The sequence below is a fragment of the Mustela lutreola genome, chromosome 7 (genome assembly GCF_030435805.1).
Source record: "Mustela lutreola isolate mMusLut2 chromosome 7, mMusLut2.pri, whole genome shotgun sequence".
In the NCBI taxonomy this organism is placed as follows: domain Eukaryota; kingdom Metazoa; phylum Chordata; class Mammalia; order Carnivora; family Mustelidae; genus Mustela; species Mustela lutreola.
Genome location: NC_081296.1, coordinates 70,991,420 through 71,015,548, shown reverse-complemented (window position 1 = coordinate 71,015,548; position 24,129 = coordinate 70,991,420). Strand labels below are relative to the sequence as shown.

Sequence of the window (24,129 nt, the reverse complement as noted above, 5' to 3'; positions counted from 1 at the left end):
GGGATATGCTGGGCAGAGATTCATGCAAATGGTGAGTTTGGGAGAAGGGACAGGGAATATAAGGCTCAGTCTCTAACTTCATCCTCTTTGGGACTCAACCTGATCTCAGGATGCCAGTGTTTAAGTGTGTATAGTAAAGAGACTGTTCCTGCAGGAAAGACTTGAGATTGTCCTCAGGTGTTTGTCCTGGATGGAAAAGTACTGTATGTTCTTCAACTTAGCTCTTATCAGTTAAAAAAAAAAAAAAAGAAGGAAAGAAAAGAAAAAAGCGGACATTCCTTTAAGTTCATTCTTAAAATATATATATTTTTGAAATTGATAAATTAACTTTGTTGAACATAAATTTGATTTTATTTTCAAACTATCAGAATACCTCCCCCATCCAGATTCCTAATTGTAAACATCTTATCACATAGGCTGTGTGTATGTGCTATATATATTTATTATATTTATATATATTATATTTAATTATATACATATATAAAACAAGTAGTTGTTTTCTGAGCCTTTTGAGAACAAGTTGCATCCATGAAGTCCTATCACCCCCTAAATACTTCAGTGTCTATTTCCCCAAATCAAGGACACTTTGCTACTTACTCACCATATAACCCTCCAACATTAATACAACACCATCACCCAATTCACAGACTCGTGCACCGCCCCACCCCAGCTCCATTCAAATCTCACCAACTTTCCCACCAACTCTTCTTCCTTTCTGGCACACTGTCCCTTCTAGAAACATACACTGCTGTTGTCAAGTCTCTTCAGCCTCGTCCAGTCTGAAACTGTTCTCCCCTTTCCCTGCCTGTCATGTCCTCAACTGTTCTACTTCTTATGTCTGTGACAGTTTTAAAGAACACAGGCCTTACACTCCAGAAAGATGATCCTTAGCCTTAGTCAGCTTGACGTTCCCTCACATCTATGCTTGGGTCTTGCTTTCTTGGCAGGAACTCCTCAGAAATGATGCTGTGCTTTTTAGGATTGATTGAGATGGGCTATGTGTTGTTAATCCATCCCACCCCTGTGATGGTAATGTGAATCACCTGGTCACATTGGCGTCTGTAGTTTTCCCTACTGTGAAGTCAGCATTTCCCTTTGTAGTTGATTAGTACTCTGGGAGGATGTGTTACAAAATCGAATCTCCCGTTAACAAACCTAGCCATCCCTGACAGTGAACCTGAATGTTGGCCTGAATGTTTCTACTACCTGCATTCCTGCTGTGTTTATTAGTTGCTATTTTACTGTTAGGAAGAGCTTTCCCTCCTCCCCATTTATTCTTTCATTTACTGATGTATATTAGTATGGACTCATGGCCTCCTATTTTATTCACTGGTTATAATAAATTGGTATCGTTATTTTCATGCATAAATTGATCCAGGTTTGGCTGATGGGACTTCCATTAAGGGGATGCTATGACCTCTGACAGGTCTTCATCATTTTGTGAATACTTTCTTGCTTTCTGAACCAAGCTATTTGAGGATTTTTTTTTTTTTTAATCTTTTCTCTTCCCCAGCCCTGGAATCAGCCATCTCTCCAAGGAGTCCTGGTATTTTAGAGAAGGATGGTATTGGGAAACCAAGATCTGGCTACTAGATGTGCTCACTGTTATTGGAGTGTCATGGCTTCCAGACTTTTTTCAGTGGACAGACTTAGGAAGTATATGTATGTATGTATATACATACCCCTGAATTTATATCAGTACTTCTAATACAAATACGTTTCAGGGTTCTTTCAAACTTTGCCTCCTTCCATGTTTTACCTTCTTCAATGGTGAAAACTTGGCTCTCTCATCCTAAATGTATTGAATTATCTGCTCAGTCAATTTTCTTATTTGCTCAATGTAAACAGTCTCCCAACCATGTTGGTTGTCTGCTCTGTTTAACTGCTACATACACCACCTCTTCATTCTTGGGAACCTGTGGGCACAACATCAACATGCTTCTACGCAATTCCTTCCTCTCCACTTTAGTGTTCTGTGTCCTTGGGTGTAGGTGGCCATGCTGCCAAATCACCTCCATGCAGCTCACCACCACTCTGCCCACCCCTGCCTCACTGCCTCTCTGCCAGGAAGGAAAGAGAGTAAAAAGGAAGAGAAGATGGGGGGTAAGGGTTGGGATTGAAGAAGAATGGCAGATTTTCTCTCATTATAAAAATATCCATTTGAGGGGCACCTGGGTGGCTCAGTGGGTTGGGCCTCTGTCTTTGGCTTGGGTCATGATGTCGGGGTCCTGGGGTCGAGCCCCACATCTGGCTCTCTGCTCAGCGGGGGGCCTGCTTCCCCCTCCCCCCTGCCTGCTTCTCTGACTACTTGTGATCTCTCTCTCTCTCTCTGTCAAATAAATAAATAAATCTTAAAAAAATATATCCATTTGACCAACTTCCTTTGCCTTTCAATTGATTCTGAACTGGGGTGGGGAAGGAGGTGTTTTTATTGACAACCACCCTTCACTGCATGCAAAACTCCAACAATGGAATTTAATTCCCTTAGAAGCAAAGATTTATTTGTTTTATATTTGGCTATTCCCCCAGAGAGATCAGGTGAATTTTCACAAATGGCTTGAAATTCAGACCGTGTAAATTCATTCGTTCTGCTGCTGGCTGTATGCAGTTCACTTCCTCGCCTTAGAAAGTGCTATCAATCCTTATCAACCTACTACAAATTATGTCTCTGTAACCTGGGATGGTGCTTGGGGAAATATCTTGAAGTAAGCAATTGTTGAAGTTGCTTTGCTGTGGCATCGTAATCCTTCAAGGGATTTTTCTTTTGAACCCAGACCGTGGCTTGGTGGGCCACCTTCCCAGCAAAGTATTAAAGGAGGCAGGGATTTTAAAAACCAGCCCATAGTCCTGCCTCTTTGGACACACATTTTTTTTTAGTGTTTATTTGAGCTGAAGTGACATCCCTGACAGACGGGATTGGGTTGGTCAAAAGGCCAATGGGAGTTGGAAAACCAGGGACGGTCAGGCAGAGGCATAGGGGGTGGGCATGGGCAAATAGCAGAGTCTAGATTAAATCTGGAGGTGAGGCTGGGTGCACCTGGAGGTCATGAGTACTGAGATCAACAGTGAGGGCTGTGAATGAAAAGGAAGGCTGAGCCACAGCTAGAAGCTTTGTGCACTGCTGTAAGGCTCTGGGAAAGGACACCCAGGCCTTCAGACACACATAGTACTCAGCTTTCTGTTTAAAGCTTGCTTCAGACTATAGCAAACCTGTCCTTGGAAGCTAGCAGTGGAGTTCCTTGTCAGAGATCCACAAAGGCCAGAAAGTACTTCTGGTAGTAGGCCTCTCAGCAGGCCCCTCCACCCACCTCACCTCCTCGCTACTAGAACAGAGCAGCCCTTGCCTCTCCAAGGTAGGGAGTGGTGGTGGAGTCAGCCAGGGAGTTCTGCCACTCGCTTCTAGGTCAGCTGTCCTCCCTCAAGGTGGGCCTCAGTCTTTGCTGACTCTTTTCAATCCAAGCCTTTGGTTATTGCTAGAAGAAATTCTTCTGGATATAGTTTGTAGATGATTGATTCCAACCTTAGTTTTCAGTAGTGATAAATCATTTCCCCCTATATCCATGCTCTACTGATTATTTCAGTGGACTTTAGGGAGGGAATTGCGAGGCTTCCATACTCTACCACCATCCTGCTCGGAAGAATCATTCATAGGAGCAGGAAGAAGAGTGTTAGAAGGAGCAGTCAGAGAAGAAAGAGGAGAAGAGAAGATGTCAATGCCTCAAAGGTCAACATGAAGACGAGTGCTCAGCAGTTTCAAAGACATCAATAAAGAATAGACTGAATCTGGCAATCAGGAAGTGACTGAAGACCCTTGAAAGTACTATTTCAAAAGACTTACTAGAGTGTAAGCTGAGCCTTATGGAGAAATGAAAATAGCAAACATGACTACTTTTTAAAGACATTTGGCAATAAATAAAAAGACAAGGAAAGTGATGGGATATAGGTTGAGAGGGAGTAAGGCAAAGAGAGGAGGTTTTGTAGGGTTGAGCCAGTAAAGGCCGGCGTGGCTCCCAGTGTTGCCAAGCCCCCTGAGCTCGCTGACCCCAGATTCCCACAGCTGAACAGCTTGCTTCATTCCTACCACCAGGCATAGAGCATGACTTGGAAAGGCAGGTCACGCAGGAGCGATCACCCTGACTTCCACACCAGTGTCTGTGACTTTCAATTTAACCCAGACCACATTACTTCTTGCAAATCATGGCCAGCAGTACAACTGAGGGCCCAAAGAGCTGACAAAGTTCTGCTCTACATAAACCCTAGTGACAATGACAACAAACTAACATGTTAAATACATATAGTAGACCTGACTGTCCTACGTTTGCATAGCTCATCCAGTCCTCTCAACCTCTCTCTTGTGTGGGGGTATTAGAACTCACATTTTACAGATGAGAAAACTGAGGTTAGGAAAGTTCAGTTAGTTGCCTAAGTCATAGGGTTGGTAGCAAGAAAGCTGAGGTTCAAAATTAGATCTTTCTGATTCCAAAGGCTGTACCTCTCCTTGGGCACCTGAGGCCAAAATATAGGCTACAAGCAACATGAAACCTACTCATGAGTAGCCTAGATTCATAGAAAGTAGGGAGCTATAGGACCAAAGAGAGACAAATTAGGGCCAGATGGGTTTGCCAGATAAAGTACAGGATGCCCAGTTAAATTGGAATTTCAGATAAATAGCAAATATATTATTAATATAATATGTTCCAAATATTACATGTGATATACTTACACACACAAAAATTGTTCTTTATCTAAAATTCAAAATTAATTGAGCACCCTGTATTTTTATTTGCTAAATCTGGCAACTGTATGGCCAGATATGGAAGGTTCTAAAATATACTAAGGAATTTAGACTTTATTTCATGGCTAACATGGACCCACTGAGGATTTGGGCACAAGGGAGTGACACTGAAAAAGTGGTATTTGGGACCAGCCAGAAGACAACGATATTCTGAAATATAAGATGAGGATGTTAGAGGAAGGAAATAAAAATGGCAGGATCTAGTAGCCGGTTAAATATGGACAGATAAAGAATAAGGAGAAATCCAGGATGATAGGTTTTTAGCCTGGGTGACCAAAAGAGTGATAGCTACTGATGGAAAGAGACATGTCTAGAATTGCTTTGAAAGTAAGTAAAAATAGACTTTGAGGTGATGCTTGCATATCTAAGTGAATTTTACAAGAAGAAAAGTAATTCACCTTTTCTTCAGCACTTTTCCATGGTACTGCTGAGATAGGCTATTACTTCTCAGCCTCAGGCCACCCAGGGCAGGTCCCTACAAAGACCGAAATTTTCAGACAGACAAAACTGTCACCACCAGCAGATGGCAACATCAGAACTTGGAAGTCCCAGGCCACCCAAATCAAGAGCAGGCTTGTTCCTGATACTCCACACTACTTCCGATTAGAGATCTAGATGCAGATCTCCAGGGAAGGCGGAGAGGAAGCTTTGGCTGCAGAGCGTTGGGAGAAAGGAGCTGAATGGGAGGAAGAGTTTGCTAAGAGGACAAGGGGGAGGAGGGCGGGAGAGAACTTGGGAGCGTCTCTGGCAGAGAAAACAGCATGGAGAATGGGTAGGAAGCTTGAGCAAGCCTAGCAGTTTGAAAACAGCAGCATTACGTGATGTTCCTAGCAAACAGGGAGAATACAGGAGGATGATGAAAGGAGATACAGGAAAGGAATAAAGACGCTGCTTATTCCCAGACCACACCCAGGAACTCAAAATTACCTGTAGGCAACCGAGCATCACCCACCAGATTTGTGTTTCAGAAGGGTCATGCTGGTGGCAGTTGTGTGACCCCTGGACAGAAGGCCAATTAGGAAGCAGCTGTGGTGGTCCGGGGGCGAAAGAATGAGAAGGGGAGGCAGAAGAAGTAGAAGTTTGGGAGAATCAATAGGAGGTGGAGAGGGAAGAGTTGTGAGGTGACCAAGAGGCCTTTTCCAGGGTGACTGGGAATGGTGATGATATTTACAAAACAGAGTCAGGAGGAGGAACATATTTAGGAAGGAAGTGTGAAGTTACTCATTTTTGCATTCCGACAACATAACTTAGAGCTGACAGAGTAGACAAGCAGACTAAATGCAAGTTAATTTGCATTTGATTTTGAACATATTTAGTTTATCACTGGAACACGTAGGGGGAAATGTTTGGCAAACTGTTAGAAATATAGTTCTAGAAGCTTAGAAGAACAATGAAAGCCTGTGAATTAGCTTTTCATTTTTTAAAAGATTCTATTATTTATTTATTTATTTATTTATTTAGAGGGAAAGCATGCTTGAGAGCAGGGGAAGGACAGAGGGAGAGAGAGAGAATCTCAAGTAGGGTCCTCACTGAGCAGAGAGCCCAATATGTGGGGCTCATATCACCACTGAGATCACGACTTGAGCTGAAATCAAGAGTCAGCTTCCTAACTCATGAGCCACCCAGGCACCCCTGAATTTCCTTTTTATTTTTTTTCTTTTATTTTTTTAATTTTAAATTTATTTTTAATTTTTTAAAAGATTTTATTTATTCATTTATTTTACAGAGAGAGAGAGAGAGAGAGCAGGAATACAAGCAGGGGGAGTGGGAGAGGGAAAGCAGCCTTCCTGCCAAGCAGGGAGCCCAATGTGGGGCTTGATCCCATGACCCCGGGGATCATGAACTGAGCAGAAGGCAGATGCTTAACGACTGAGCCACCCAGGTGCCCTAAAAATTTTTTTAAAAAATTTTATTTGTCAGAGAGAGAGAATAAGTAGGGAGAGCAGCAGGCAGAGAGAGAAGCAGGCTCCCCATGAGCAGGGAACCCAATGTGGGGCTCAATCCCAGGACCCCAGGATTGCGACCTGAGCTGAAGGCAGACGCTTAACCGCTTAACCCACTGAGTCACCCAGGCGTCCCTCAGACATTTCTTTTAAGTGACCACAAAGATTTTAATTTACCCCATTTTTCTTTTTCGGAGAACCCTTCCCACATGTCCCCACCCCCAAACACCGTAACTGTTGAGAATTAGAACTATAGACTTAAGGAGAAACTTTTCCTTTTCATCGCTGGCAGGAAACAAAGTCAGAGAATGAAGGTGCCCTCTTTTTTATTTTACAGATCTGATGCGTTAGATGGAGGCTCTTTGGCTGGCGAAGCCTCGGGCGGACTGGGAAGATTCTGTATCTGACCAGGCCAACTCTTCTCCCACTCACTCATATCAGACTGTTGAGCAGGCACTGGTTGTGCCTTGGAAAAGTTTCTTTGGCTGATCTTCAAATATCATTTCACCTTTTCCTTTTAATGGTCCACAGATACTTGGTCTAATAATGTTGGTGGGGTTTTGACTTCCTATTGGAAATCGTTGCGTGGGACTAGAAACGGGACTTGGAGGCAAAGTGGTGTAATTCACCCAAGTTTGTAACAATGGAGGAAAACATTGCTTCCCAATCCTCAGGGTGGGAGGAGCTGCTGGGGATACTGGAATTAAATCGATGCTCTTTGAAGATGGTTTCTCTAAATTACTGTCACTCAGGTTAAAACTCTCTTCCCAAGACCGAATTATCCAGAGTGTGGTTTGTACCTACCATTCATGCATTGCTTCTCTAGTCATTAAATTCATGCCTTCCTCCTGTTTGATTTGATGAAGGCGACCAAAGGAAGCACGGATGGGGATGGGAAAAGGTGGTAAAAACCCTTTGCAGCCAGGATAATCTTTTGAAGATGAGAATGTGGTCATGTCAATCACAGACTTGGAATTCTTCACTGGCATTGTATTGACCAGACAATGTTGTTCCATAAGCATTGTGTCATTTCTTGGAGTTACCATGTCAGCTTGGAACACCTGTGAGTTATCACCAAGCCCACTTATCAATGGGGCGCTGTTGGATCTTCTCAGCATGTCATTTGTGGTGGTTGAACTCGACAGCAGCTCCAAGTCTAGCTCCATTTTCTCTTGTGCCATGTCCGCGTCGAGGAAGAAACCACTGCTTGGTTGGAAGTTCTCAAGGTTTTCTGGCTCCCATTCACACAAGGACAAGTCAGCTGGGTGAGGAGTTGTGGACAGACAGGAAAGGGGAAAAGAGAAGAAAGGAGGAACCTCTTAGATGTGTGAGGCACTCATCTTGGCAGTTCTACCTACCATCCCTAATACCAGTGGGCACAAAGTAGGGGGCAGGACTAGCTCAGAACCTCCTACCCCCCCAAACATCGGGGTCCCTAATGCTGAGAAGATCCTCCACCTCAAAGTCTATAATGAAAATGAGGAATTTATCTTGGTCACTCTCGTGAATTGTTCTTTATTACTCTCAGCAAAGGAAACCCCAAGTCTAAATTTCCTTTTCAAATCAAGACAAGGGAGTGAGAAAAGTCCATGGACAAAATCCCTGCATGTACTTAGCAAAGTAAAGCACAAGTAAAGAGCAAGTGATGGGGAAAAAAGCTAATGAAGCAAACAGAAAATGGGCAGCCAGAGAGGTAGGCGAACAAGAAAGTTTGGTGTAATGAAAACACAGAGATGAATTTCAAGGAAGGGATTTGCACACCCATGCACATGGCAGCGTTTTAAATAATGGCCAGGTGGAAGCAATCTAAATGTAATGGGTGGATGAGTGAATTAAGAAAATATGGTAAATACATAAAAAGGAATATTATTCAACCTTAAAAAAGGAGGAAATCCTGTTATGTGTTACATAACAGGGTGAATCTTGAGGACATCGGGCTGAGTGAAATAGACCAGCCATAGAAAGAGAAATACTACATGATTCTACTTATATGAGGGATCTAAAATAGTCAAAATCATAGAACCAGAAAGTAGAATGGTGGTTACCAGGGTCTGGTGGGGAGGAGGAGAGAGGAATTGTTATTCAGTGGGTCTGAGTTTCAGTTTTGCAAGACGAAAAAATTCTAGAGAACTTAACAACGAGCATATGGTTAACACTAGCCTACTGTACCTTAAAAATGGTTAAGATGGGGGCGCCTGGGTGGCTCAGTGGGTTGAGCCGCTGCCTTCGGCTCAGGTCATGATCTCAGGGTCCTGGGATCGAGTCCCGCATCGGGCTCTCTGCTCAGCGGGGAGCCTGCTTCCCTCTCTCTCTCTCTGCCTGCCTCTCCGTCTACTTGTGATTTCTCTCTGTCAAATAAATACATGAAATCTTTAAAAAAAAAAATGGTTAAGATGTTTTGTTTTGTTTAAGGGAAGGGTTTGTTTCAAGGATCTGGCTGCAGAGATGCCTGATGAAATAAGGACTGGTGTGTGTGTGTACTTTTAGCCAGAGCATTTAAAAAAGTGGTTGTGATGACAATTAAATGGCACTTGGCTATGGAATGAATGGAAGGTAAGGAAGTAGAAAGAGCAAGTGAATTTGGCTTCTGCAAGGAGTATGGCCACAGAGGATATGGACCTTTCCTGAGTAGCAGGACATTAAGGGAGGATAGATTTAGGGCTCACCTTGCTTACATCCATTCTCTCAGGGGTTACAGTCCTTCACTGATTATTGTTGAATGTCCAAAAATAGTCATTTAATACATTTTGTCCAGGCTTCTAACTATTTACTATGGGAGGACATTTTTCGTACCAGTTAATCATTTGTGGGCAGTGATGGGACTCTCCTTTATGAGTTCAATATTTTTAAAATCATTTTAAATATAAAATGAGGAGTGGAGTCAGAAGAAAAAAAAAATCAATCACCTTCCAGATCCTCCCTTTTTCAGTACCTCCCTGGGGATGCCAGAAAGGTCAACTTTTATTAGCTCTAGTAAGTAACAGTCCTATTCTGCATCCTCATGAACAGGGTCCTGATAGCGCCTGCCTGGGCAGGCTAATAACTTGGCAACCTCCAGACCGGTATCTGAAAAATATTCTTAGTGGGTGGGAGGCTCACCTGTGGGGAGGAAGGCAGCAAGGACTGCTCCTGCTGGGGATCAAGGAGGCCTTGGAGTTCAGCACTCAGGCCCACTTACCTCCTCCTACAGCAGAGGCTGCCCAGCCTAGGTGATTCTATGCACAGGAAAATGGAAACTGAAAACAATCTCAGGCAACAGGGATTGCCCCACAGGACATCCACCAGCCCAGACCACCCAAACTGCTTTGAGTATAACCCCCGACTTATGCCTGAGAAGACAGACCATGGTGTAACCTCTAAAATGATGGACAAGTACTTTTACTTTATCATCATTCTAAAACCTCCATCCAAAGAGGAGCACAAGCTGGGGTGCCTGGGTGGCTCAGAGGGTTAAGCCTCTGCCTTCACCTCAGGTCATGGTCTCAGGGTGGGGATCGAGCCCCGAATCGGACTCACTGCTCAGCAGGAAGCCTGCTTCCCCCTCTCTCTCTGCCTGTCTTTCTGCCTACTTGTGATCTCTCTCTGTCAAATAAATAAATAAAATCTTCAAAGAGGAGCACAAGCCTCATTTACATAACCTACGTATGTAGGCATATTTCCTATACCTACGTATAGGCATATACATATAACCTATGTATGTATAGGAATATACATATAACCTATGTATGTATAGGCATATTTCTTTAAGGTGCATGCATGGCCTTATGCCTGCCTCTACATACGATGACAAGGCTTTCCTATATAAATATTCATCTTAACCCTTAATAAAAAGAACCCATTCACCCTTGCTTCGGGAGTCATGGCTTTGGAAGTTATTCCCCACGATCTCCTTATTTGCTGCAAATAAAGTTTTCTTTGTGGGGCAACTCACCCGACATAGTTTCTATCTGTGACTCACCAAGGAGCCAACTCACATTGGTTTGGTTACACTATGTCATTATCTTTGTTGATTCTTTCTTCATCTGTGAGCTAGTCTGTAATCAGGCATAATCCTTCATTGTCAAAAGCTTTGTGTAATATCATCACATTTATTTCTAGAAATTCTGTTATCTTATATACAAGAATTTTAATTTCAATATGCAGGTGATTTCTATTTGCATAGAGACTAAAGTATTAAAAAAATTATTGGGAGAGCATAGAAATTAGTCTTAAGAAGAAAGACCCACTTCCTACAGTCACATAGGTCATGCACTGAAAAACTTCAAGGAATGTCTGAAGAGAGAGAGGGGTTGAAAATGACTTAATTTTATTTGTGGTTGGTTCCCAAGTGATTTTTCTGATGTTACAGTAACACGTTCTCTTACATAAGCATGTAACTATAGGGAACCAGAAATTCACTGATGTGGTCATGAGAAGCTGCCTCTCCCATGACTGATGATTAATAAAAATTGTTGATTGGTGGCTCATTCAGTGGCTCAGTCAGCTGACCATCGAACTTTTTTTTTTTTTTTAAGATTTTATTTATTTATTTGACAGAGAGAGATCACAAGTAGGCAGAGAGGCAGGCAGAGAGAGAGAGAGAGAGGAGGAAGCAGGCTCCCTGCCGAGCAGAGAGCCCAACGCGGGACTCAATCCCAGGACCCCAAGATCATGACCTGAGCCGAAGGCAGTGGCCCAACCCGCTGAGCCACCCAGGCGCCCCAGCATCGAACTTTTGATTTCAGATTAGGTCATGGTCCCAGGGTCATGGGATCGAGCTCTACAGCAGTCTCCACACTCAGTGGGGAGTCTGCTTGAGATTCTCCCCTCTCCCTCTCTCTGCGCCTGCCTCACCTCATCTCTAACATAAATAAATAAAATCTTTAAAAATAATAATAATGGTGGATTGAATGACTGAAAAAAATAAAGATATTTGTAATATTACACAGTAAATATAGAAACTTATTTTCTTTTTGAAAATCAAATGCTTCTTTCTTTATGCTGATAAACTGTATGCCAGCTGAACCCCTCGGCCTTTCTTTTTGCACTTTCCCAAGTGAAACTGCACTTACAAAAGAACATTACCGAGTGATGTAGAAGTACTGACTTCCTGAAATACAGCCTTCATTTGCTCCTTCAGGGATAGATGAATGAAAATCATTAGTCTTTCTTTGTCTGAAGATACCTTTAGTTCTCTTTCAGTTTAGGTATGGATAGAAGTCTAGTTTGACCATTATTTCCCTCAGTACTTTGAAGAACTGTTTTGGCCTTTAATTATGCTGATGAGAAGTTCATTGTCCAATTGTTGTGTCCTTGTAGTTAATCTGTCTTTTTTCTCTTCTGTTGAAATTGTGTTCTCTGCATTTGGAGACCCAAAGTTGCAGTACAGTGTGTCTTGCTATACATTATTTTGAGTCATCTTGCTCAGGACCTGAGGGTCATTGACTTTCATCACACTGACATTGGTCCCAATTATGAGATCTCTTATCCACTACATTAATCATCTTATGTATTTGCTTTCTCTTGATGCCATAACAAATTACCACAAACTTTGTGGCTTAAGATAACACGAACTTATTGTCTTACAATCCTGTAAGTGCAACACAATTCAGAAGTGCAACACACGTCTCTTTGGACTAAAATCAAGATGTCAGCATGGCTATCCTCCTTTCTGGTGGCTCTAGGACGGGAATCTCTTTCTTTACCTTTTACAGCTTCTGGAAGCTACCAAATTCTCTTGTTCTTATCCTCTTCCTCCATCTTCAAAACCAGCAATGTAGGATCTCATTGACCCTTCTGCTGTTGTTATAGCTCTTTCTTTGTTTCCTTCCACAGCTGAGAAAGATCCACTTTTGACTCATGTGATTACAATGAGCCCACTGGGACAATCCCAGATAATCTTCACATCTCAAGGATCTTGACCTTATTCACATCTGAAAATGCCTTCTTCCAAGTAGGGTAGCATATTCACAGATCCCAGGGATTAGAACATAGACATCTTTGGAGGATCACTTAATCAATTTATTATTCTTTGAAACCTTAGCTTCTATCAAAGTCTTACCCAGTTTTTGCTGGTGTTTCTAAGGGCATCAAATTCTCTTGCTCCAGCTACTTTGTTGAGAGGCTTAGTTAGCTCTTACGTCTACTACCAGTGACCTCTGTGAGAATGTCATTCCTCCAGACACAGTAGTCATTGATGGTAATCAAAATTATGATGGTAGTCAACCAGAGCCTTTGGGGTTCCCAGGCTACATGGAGGCAGAGGGGAAAGAGAAAAAAATGGTCTGTTCCCCAGCCCTACGGCTCTACTTTCCCCCCTGAGTTTTGGAATATAGTGAATAATGCCAGTCTCTTAAATTTTTTCATGAGTTTAGAACTTTTTCTAAAACTAAGCCTTCTTTCCAAAGAAACTCGAAACTAGACAGTTGGTTCTAATTAATGGATAAGCCCCATTATATCCCCTCCTAAGTATTATCTCCTTTTCTCTTACTCTACATACCTGGCACATCTGCCTCACATGCCTACCAAAACAATGAAAGTCCCTATGCATCTCAGTTTGTGCCTGCGGCTTACCATTTCACCCATACTAATCAAGTGCAGCATCCACTTGGTACCCCAAGTGCTACCCATTCCTTGGGTTCTTGACACTGCACATTCTGAATAAATTTGGAGGTCAGTTAAGACTCCCTTCTATAGAATGAGTGAGTTGATGAAATATTACAGGTCTAAACACAGTGTAGGTGGATGATTCAATCCTCAGTTATTTTCCTATAACCAACATTATTCAAGAGAACATCACATCTGAGATTATCTCAATCTTTTATCCTACCTGGACCCAAAGTCTCTTCAAATCTGTCTCTGCTTCACTGTTGTCAAGCTCCTTCCTATATTATTGTGATCCCCACATATTCTCCAGTCCTACAGTTCTTTTGGATATAGGCAGATTCCTTCTACAGCAGGACTTTGTACTTCCCTGCTCAGGCTGGGCAGAGCTCTGACACTGGCTTTCAGACTGAAGGCCAAAAAGGGTGAAGAAAACAAGAGTCCTCTTGCAATGAATTTATTTCAGTTGAGTTCATATATGATCTCTAGGCAAGGAGAGGTTGTTTTCCTCTGCTAAGAGGAAATGGTCTGCTTCTTTTAGCTAAGGAGATTTAGGTACAATTGGGAGCTCAGGGTTCTGTGGCTCAGCCACCCATATTTCATTGTCCAGGTCTTGGGGTCTCACATTTTTCCTATCTGGAAAAGACTTTAACATGGGAGACCTGTTGTTGTATCTATGCATTCAATCTTTTTTGCAGTTCTGCCACTCTAAATCCTGTACCTAATTTTCAACAGTGTCTAACTTACCGCTGCAAGAAAGAGGAGTCTCCTTTATGGTTGCCATAGAAGTCCTAGGGCTTTCATAATGTTCTTACATTGGCAATAAGCTGCTTCAAACTAGTGTGTGTGTGTGTGTGTGTGTGTGTGTGTGTGTGTGCACGCGCGCACGCGTGCACGCTCACATGTGTTCTGCAAGGCTTGTAATGCTGTTAGAAGCAACCAGTCTACTCCTCAATTCTGATCATTATCATTTCACCCATACCAATCAAGTACAGAATCTACTTGGTACCCCAGTGCTTTATCTTCCATTTGTACCTCACCCCAATTAACTGTAGTTAAAAGCTTTGGTAACAGTGATGCATGCCACTGCATAACAGGGATTACTATCCACTTGCCATCAGGAAAACCAGTCCTATTGCTTTCAGATAGGTGGGCTACTCAACTCCAAAATCCCATTTTGAGGGTCTGCTCTTGAAGACCACTTCCAATACCAGCATTTTTAACTGAGGGTACTAAGAAAAGAAAACATGAAGCAAAAGATTATGTGCAAATGCTTTACTGATGGGTGCAAATCCCCAGGAAGGGGGGAGAGAGAGAGAGACGGGGAGAGGGAACAGAAGTGAAGTAGTGAAAAAGTTAAAACAAACAGAATGGATGTATTACCAAGATGGCCATAGTTTCATTGCAAACAAAAGCTGATTGTTTCATCTTGTAGGACATCTCCAGGCAGTACTTACAAAGTTACTACTTCTCAGAACCATCCAGCACACAGGAGGCAGAGTTTACAATGCTGGCTTCTTTCTGTCTCCTGTCTTTCATGGGTTGAGTTTTACCACACAAACTCCCCAGTACTGCAAGACTGTATTACCCGACCCCACCAGGAAGCTTCTTGGGAAGCTGGAGCCTCTGAATTCTGGCTAATTTTGGGGTGCTTTTGGTCCTTCCCCCTAGTCAACACTATGTGTGGGGGCCAGATGGCAGCCGCGGCTCTGGCTCTGACTTTATGATTGTTGGATGCCTCACAGGGTTTTTGTCAGGACTCAGTCAGGTAGTACCCAGTGCCTGGCATATAGTAAGCATTCAGCAAATGCTAGCTGTTATTATTAAAAGTAATTAAGTGAAATTTTCATGTGTGATTATTATGTGGTTTGACTGTTATGAGCTGTTGTCCCACCCCTTCTAAGACTTTGTTAAGCACCTCTGGACTCAGTCAGCACTCTGATACAGAGACAGACATGTACGTGTGAGTGGTTCAACAATGCTATGGGCTGTTGTCTACAGTGTGGGAGACAGCCAGATGCCAAATGTATCTGCAATAAACTCATAATAATGGTGGCCACCAGCCTGGTAGGATGCAGCTATGGTACTGAGCATTATGCTTTTCTAAAAACATGACTACAATAATGCCTTCCATTGGCTAGCTACCTTAAAAAATTCTTTTAAACTCTTTTAACTGGTCTCTGAAATCCCCTAAAGAAATAAATTACTATAGTTGTTTGTTCTAAATTATAGCCATGTAGCTGAAGGATAATTTGCCCATTCACAGAGTCATAGATTTGTTTCTGAAACCATGAATACAGGAGCCCTCAAATGTCAAATATCTGAAGGATAATATGTCTTTGGGAAATTTTCTGCATCATCCTCTGAGTTTGGTTACTCATAAATGAATATCTTTCATTTAATGAATAATTCAAATCTTAGTCTTGTCACCATAGAAAAGAGCGTTGTTACCCTCCTCTAATGTTTCTTTATGAGGCATTTAGTGCCACAGGCATAAATGTTTACTTCCCTTGAGGGAATGACAGCTCTTGACAAGTGGAAACATGATTTCAGCAAAGAAATTGCTGTTCTTTATGTTAAAAATGGCTTCAATATTCTGCTTTGATTCCTGCTTAAAATATATGGAAAGGATTTTTATAGTCAAAGTAAATCTCTGTACTGATAAATGTGATAGACATGAGCAGTGAAAAAGATGAATTTGGGGAATTCAAAATACATGCCTTTGCCTTTCTGGAAGCAAGGGCTGAGTTTTTAAAAATAAAAACTGATGGAAGTTATTCAGTCTAATGAAGAAGTAAGCTACAACATGAGTGATTTCTAATAAATTTCCTACATCATGCTTTTCTTGTTGATGATAAATGTTTACCATGAGCGTCTGGTATTTGGGTTGAAACCAAGTGATGACCTAGTTGTCCCTGTTCCCTGATCTTCTTCACCTCCAACGCCTGAGAACAAATTTGGCTTCATCAATTCTGATCTTTGGCCTTGTGCCCTAAACATGGCAGGGGGCTCCTGGCATGATGCTTCAAGCCAACCTCAGCAACTACCTTCTGAGACTGTGTTTGGCCCTGAGAGAGTAGTAGGACATGCACAGGACATGGAATCAGGTGCCATCAAAGTAGCAGAGAAATATAGATAGTATATATATAGATATCTATATATCTATAGATAGAATATAGTAGATGGTAGAATTATACAGGAAGTATTGAACTTAAAGTTGGGAAATTATGGAAGAGAAAGAAAGCCAGGAAACCGAGAACATTCTTTAAGCCTCTCTATGTTCCAAGTGCTTTAAAGTTTAGACATTTAATCTCCACAACAACCCTTTAACAAAGCCATTTTATCTTCATTTGTATAATTGTGAGAACAGAAGCTCTGAGAGGTGAGGTTAGGTACCTTTTTCAAAGTCACTTAAGCATAGATTTCTTAGGGAAAGTTGATAGTTCTGTGTGCTGATCGTGTACATGGATGGATGGCATGGGGCAGTGGTAAGAAAGAGATTGGAAAGCTAGATTTCACCCAGATAGTGAAAGCCTTAATAAACCATGTCTTTTTCACTATACAAGGCTGGCCCAAGTCCTTGTTACCTCTATAACTGAGCGCAAGTATTTAACCTCTCTACCTGAATTTCCCTGTCTTTAAAATGGAGGGAAGGGGAGTGACACCATCACACCTACCTCAGAAAGTTTCCTTAGTTTTTCAGTGTAGGGGCACCTAGGTGGTTCAGTTGCTTATGCATCTGACTCTTAACTTCTGCTCAGGGTCATGATCTCAAGGTCATCATCTCAGGATTGTGAGATGGAGTTCTGCGTCAGGCTCCACACTGGGTGTGGAACCTGCGTAAGATTCTCTCTCTTCCTCTCCCTCTACCCTTAAAAAGAAAAAAGGAAAGGAAGGAATTAATTTATTTATTTATACCTAGAAAAGTGCCATACAAATTCAACTCATTTCTTGGCATTTCTAGTTGCAAAAATTTATAATTTTTTGTAATTTTTTTTTGTAAAGCTGGGAGGACATGAAATAAATATAATCATAGAAGTGTAGCTTGAGGTTTAGCTGTCTTGATATTCCAAAAGTCACCCAACACACTGGAGAATCCACCATCCTATAGGATTTAATGGAAATGGTTTTGCACGCACTTCCTATGTAAAATGAGACTCTCTGCTGACTGGACTGCCTATGCCACACCATCTACACGGCACACCATCTAGATTCTTGAATTCTCCAAAATACTATTGGCAGCAGAACATACATAGAGCAGACTTTTACTAAGGATTTGAAGGCAAAGCTGGTGAGGTTACATCAGGGTAGATATTAGGTATCCTTTTTCTTAAATGTGCTTTGCCCTATTCTGCCTCTGAGAAGTCCTCACTGGCCATCTCTTCACAAATATCCCCAGCAAGCATCATTTTGCTCTAGTTTCTTTCTTCCTTTTTCGTCTTCCCATTTTCTACCTATTCATAAACCCCACCCTATTCATATTATACTTATGTAGCAGTAGCAATGAACACTGATTAAAAGCTCATTTTGTACTAGGAAGTATAAGAACTTTATATGTGCTCTTTGATTTGGCAGACATTTTCTCTCCTTTTGTCGTGCCCAGGTATTCATGCCCAAACCTTTGGAATTTCATCTTTTTTTTTTTTTTTTAAAGATTTATTTAAGAGAGAGACAGAGACAGAGTGAGAGAGCATGAGAGGGGAGGTCAGAGGGAGAAACAGACTCCCCATGGAGCTGGGAGCCTGATGTGGGACTTGATCCCAGGACTCCAGGATCATGACCTGAGCTGAAGGCAGTCGCTTAACCAGCTGAACCACCCAAGCACCCTGAGTTTCATCTTTTTTGTTCTTCAACAAATATTAAACAACTCTGTGTGTGTGTGTGTGTGTGTGTGTGTGTGTGTGTGTGTGTTAGGCGCAATGCTAGCTCTTAGGGCTTTGGTAACAAATAAAACAGACTTGGTCTCTGCCCTTAGGGAGCTCCAAATTCAGAGAGCTGATGAAAGTAACTTGTTAAATGAAGTCAGCTCTGTCTTTGAGGGAATTACCAGCTTGAATAGCAATTGTTTTTTTCACTTGTTGCAACAGACAAATATCAAAATGAGACAAAAACACAAAAAAATGCCACACAGCAGGACAGGATTCGGACACAAATAATTCAGAAAGTGTAAAAAACTTTAGAAACTGTTGAGATCACTTGGGTTAAACTTGTGACCCTTGAGACACTGAGATGGAGGAGGAGGAAGGCAGGAAGGGCTGAGATGGTATAAGAGTGGACACAGTGGTTACGAACAAGGCCTTTGGGGTAGGTCAGACCTGGGTTCAAATGCCAGCTCTGTCACTTACTATGTGACTATAGATGAAATTCGCATAACAAAATTATTTTAAAGTGAAATTTAGGACGTTGACAAAATTGTGCAACCTCCATCTATATCTAGATCTAAAACATTTCTGTCACCTCAAAGTAAAACTTACATTCATTGAGTGGTCATTCCTTATTCCTGCCTTCCTCCAGTCCTTCGTAACCACCAATCTGTATTCTGTCTCTATGGTTTTATCTATTTGAATATTTCATACAAATGGAATCATACAATAAGTCTTTGTGTCTGGCTTCTTTGAATTAGATAATGTTTTCTAGGTTCCTCTATGTAGCATATATCAGTACTTCATGCTTTTTATGGCTGAATAAATTTACATTGTATGTACATAACATGATTTGTTTAACCATTCAGCAATTGATGGATATTTGGACTGTTTCCACATTTTTATTTTTATTTTATTTTTTAAAAGATTTTATTTATTTATTTGACAGACAGAGATCACAAGTAGGCAGAGAGGCAGGCAGAGAGAGGTGGGGGCGAAAGCAGGATTCCTGTCGAGCAGAGAGCCTGATGTGGGGCTCAATCCCAGGACCCTGAGATCATGACCTGAGCTGAAGACAGGCAGAGGCTTTAACCCACTGAGCCACCCAAGCACCCTGTTTCCACATTTTTAAAAAAGATTTTATTTATTTGACAGACAGGGATCACAAGTAGGCAGAGAGGCAGGCAGAGAGAGAGGGGAAAACAGGCTCTCCACAGAGCGGAGAGCCCGATGCGGGGCTTGATCCCAGGACCCTGGGATCATGACCTGAGTGGAAGACAGAGGCTTTAACCCACTGAGCCACCCAGGCACCCCTGTTTCCACATTTGGACTACTGTGAATAGTGTTGTTATGAACACGCCTGTACATGCACGTGTTGGAATACCTGTTTCTGGTTCTTTGGTATATACCTAGGAGTGGAATTGTGGGGCCATGGGGTAATTCTATGTCTAACTTTTTGAGGAACACCTGCATCTTTTTGAAACTCATTCTTAAGCCTGTATTATTATTCATATTATAAATATTAGTTAGATTATATATATTAAGCATTTTAAATCAGAGTGTCTCAAACCTAGCACTGTTGACATGGGTACTGGAGAATTCTTTGTTGTGGGCTCTGAAACCTGTGCCTTTATGGAGGTTCAGCAGCAATTCTGGCCTTTACCCAGTAGATGTCAGTAGCATCCCCCCAGTTGTGACAATGAATACTGTCTCAAGACATTGTCAAATGCCCCATGGGTGGCAAAAATTTCTGCTTCTTCCCACAGAAATCCATTGTTTTAAAGGATTCTCTGTACACTTGAAGCAAATCTGTCACTGAAACAAAAGAGACAAACAAAGTTAGGGCCTTTAAGAAATGGATGTTCCTTGCAAATTTGCATACAAGAAATATTTTTTTGGTTTACTGTGTAATGATGTCAAGGAGTTTGCAGATTTACAAATGTGTGACAACCAGAAAATTATGTCATTAAATATTCATGTAACTTTCTTTTTTTTTTTTAAAGATTTTATTTATTTATTTGACAGAGAGAGAGAGATCACAAGTAGGCAGAGAGGCAAGCAGAGAGAGAGGAGGAAACCAGCCCCCTGCGGAGCAGAGAGCCCACCACCAGGCCTATCCCAAGACCCCGAGATCACGACCCGAGCCGAAGGCAGAGGCTTAACCCACTGAGCCACCCAGGTGTCCCATCATGTAACTTTCATATCTACTTTTGTACTGTAAACCCAGCTCATTAAAAGAACTCCAAGAAATACAAATTTTCACCTCACTACATGTTATATACCAAATCACTTTTACAGCACACAGCATCACATAATTTTTTTTTAAGATTTTATTTATTTATTTGACAGAGAGATCATAAGCAGGCAGAGAGGCAGGCAGAGAGGCAGGCAGAGAGAGGAGGAAGCAGGCTCCCTGCTGAGCAGAGAGCCAGATGCGGGGCTCCATCCCAGAACCCTGAAATCATGACCTGAGCCGAAGGCAGAGGCTTAACCCACTGAGCGACCCAGGCGCCCCTGCATCACATAATTTTTAAGATGGCAGCTAGAAGATTTGCAAGATTTTTCTGATCGGTAATATTTATTATTTCAAATCTAAGCTCAGACAGAACCCATAAGGAATTTCCTATTTGGCTCTGCCAAATAATGGCAAGATATATGCTAATTTTCATTATTGGGGTACACTGAACCGAAATTAAATTTTTATTTACTGTTAAAGACCATGGTGAGTTCATTGTAAAGCAGAAACTCTAAGCTCTTTTGCCATCAAAAAGCCATCAAGATCAGGACTGTTATGGAAATGGACCAACTTTAGGCATAGATAACATTGATGTAGAGCTCACAGCAGTTAGTAAGGGATATGGCACTGAATTTCTTCGGAGGGATGGAGAGTCAGTGGGTTGGGACAGGAAGGTTAGTGCCATTCAGAGAAGTCTGGCCAAAGAGATACATACTAGGTCAGATAATGAAAAGCAAAAGAGATACATAGTAGGTCAGATAAAAATAATGCAACAAGTGTATCAATAAGTTCTACCAAATGGCTGAAGAAAAACAAGAATGAAAACTGATAGATGGATCCAAATCACTGAGGCAAAATTTAAGCCTTGTAATATGATACAGAATTCAATTTATTCTTAAAAAGTAAGGTGGTATTCCAAAGCTATTTTTCTCCTGAGAAAACAGCTCCAGCTTATTTATTTATTTGATGCATTTATATGTATGTATTTATTGTTTTGGCTTTATTGAGGTATAACTAAGAAACACAATTACAGGATTGCCTGGGTGGCTCAGTTGGTTCAGTGGCTGGTTCTTGATTTTGGCTCAGCTCATTATCTCAGGGTTGTGGGATTGAGTCCCAACTCTGTCTATACACTCAGTGTGTGTGTGTGGGGGGGAGGCTCTGCTTGAGATTCTCTTTCCCTCTGCCTGTGCCCCCCCCACTTGCGCATTCTATCTCAAATAAATAAATCTTAAAAAAAGAAGTACAATTATGACATATTTAGAGTGCATACATGATGATTTGACATATGTATATGTGTGAAAGGATTCCTAACATTGAGTTAATTAACACATATATAACCTCACATATTTACCTTTTTCTTTCCTTCCTCCCTCCATCCCTATCTTCCTTTCTTTCTTTTTGGTGAGAACACTTCAGTTCTACTCTCTTAGCAAGTTTCAAATTTCAGTATTTCACCATGTTATTTATCAGATCCTTGGACCTTATTCATCTTGTATCTGAAAGTTTGTGCCTTTATACGGGTCTTTCCCTATTTCTCCCACCCCCCAATCTGATGCAATCACCATTCTGCTCTGATTCTGTTTTGGACTTTTTTTTTCAGATTCCACATATAGATGATACCATGCAGTATTTGTCTTTGTCTGGCTTATTTCGCACAGCATAATTGTTTATCCATGTTGTTGCAAATACCAGGATTTTCTTCTTTTATAACGATGAATAATATTCCTTTGTGTATACATACCACATTTTCTTTATTCATTCTTCAGTCAGTATGTAGGTTATTTCCATTCTATGGCTACTGTGAATAATGCTGCAATGAACATGGGAGTACAGCTAGTGATTTCATTTCCTTTAGATGTATACCAAGAAGTGGGATTGTTGGATCATATGGTAATTCTATTTTTAATTTCTTCCACAATCTCCATATTCTTTTCCATAGAGGTTGCACGATTTTACATTCTCATCTATAGGGTATGAAGGTTTCCTTTTCTTCATATCCTTATCAGCATTTATTGTCTCTTATCTTTTTGATAATAGCCATCCCAGCAGGTATAAAGTGATATCTCCTTGTGGTTTTGATTTGTATATACCTGTTAATTAGTGATGATGAGCCCCTTGTCGTGTACCTATTGGCCATGTGGACGGACGTCTTCTTTAGGAAACTGTTTATTGGGGCACCTGGGTGGCTCAGTGGATTAAGCCTCTGCCTTCAGCTCAGGTCATGATCTCAGGGTCCTGGGATCAACCCCACATCAAGCCCCGCATCGCCCGCATTGGGCTCTCCGCTCAGCAGGGGGCCTGCTTCCCCCTGCACCTCTGCCTATTTGTGATCTCTCTCTCTCTCTCTCAGATAAATAAATAAATAAATAAATAAATAAAATCTTAGAAAACTGTCTGTTAGGTCCTCTGCCCATTTTTAATTGGATTATGTCTTTTTCTTTTTTCTTTCTTTCTTTCTTTTTTTTTTTTTTTTTTGCTATTGAGCTGTATGTTTCCTTATTAGATATGTGGTTTGCAAATGTTTTCTTCTATTCTGTAGGTTGACTTTTCATTTTGATGATAGTTTCCTTTGTTATGCAGAAACTTTCTAGTTTTATGTAGTCCCACTTGTTTATTTTTGCTTTTGTTGTTTTTATGCTTTTGGTGTCATATCTAAAAAATAATTGCCAAGACCAATGTCAAGGAGCTTACTATGGTTTTTTTCCCCCTAGGAGTTCTAAGGTTTCAGGACTTATGTTCAAATCTTTAATCCATTTGGAGTTGATTTTTGTGTAGGGAGTAAGATAGGAATCTGGTTTCATTCCTTTGCATATGGATATACAGCTTTCCTGTACCATTTACTGAAGAGACTGTCTTTTCCCCACTGTATGTTCTTGGCTCCTTTGTCAAAAATGAATTGACCACATATGCATGGGCTTATTTCTGGGCTTTCTATTCTGTTCCATTAATCTATGTGTTTGTTTTTATGTGAATCACTATGATGGGGTCTGTGATCAGAGGAGCGAGACTGATACAAAGTGAAGCGCCAGTACCGAGAATCAAACCCACTGGCTGAGGCCATCTCTTACGGAGAGAGCGACGACCCCCAGCCTTACAGACTAGCTTTTATAGAGCAAAGGCCATGTGGTTGAGCATGGCCAATGAGGCTGTAACACATAGAGAAAATTGCATAGTCATGTTAGGTCACACGCAAGTGGCCAATTGAATTATAATTTATCTTATAGTAGCTTTTTGAACTAGCCTATCACTCAGGTCAGAATTGGCACCCAAAAGGCGGGGTTTACAGTCTTTGGTGGTTAGGGAGATAGTAGGTGCCCTTTACTGATTGAATGTCTCCACCTGGCCTGACTTGTCCTTGCATCTGGGCTCTGTTACCTCCGCCTGGCCTGACACATTCTGGTATCTGGGCTCTTTTATCAGGGACTGGTCGGCCATATTTTACTGGTTTCCCAGACCTGTTTCTAAGTAAGTTCCTCGGGGAGAGAGGGGTGCAGGGTCAATCTAAATTCACTGCATAAACAACAAAATGGCTGTTCTACCGAAATGGTGTTGCTCTGGCTAAGTAGGCCCTTAAAACTAAGGTGATACTATTTATAGATCTGTAATATGGTTTGAAATCAAGAAGTATGATGCCTCTAGCTTTGTTCTTTCTCAAGATTGCATTGGCTATTCTGGATCTTTTGTGGTTCAACATGGATTTTAGGATTA

General features: G+C 41.5%; 1 protein-coding gene across 1 annotated transcript in view; it reads right to left on the bottom strand.

The window, feature by feature from the left end:
• Positions 1-7,200: 7,200 nt before the first annotated feature.
• Positions 7,201-24,129, bottom strand: part of LOC131837177 (uncharacterized) — a 43,092-nt gene continuing 26,163 nt past the window's right edge. The window contains exon 4 of the mRNA XM_059183413.1: positions 7,201-8,056. Within this exon, the coding sequence (XP_059039396.1) occupies positions 7,539-8,056 (518 nt within the window). The 3' untranslated portion in view covers positions 7,201-7,538. The remainder of the gene's footprint in view (positions 8,057-24,129) is intronic.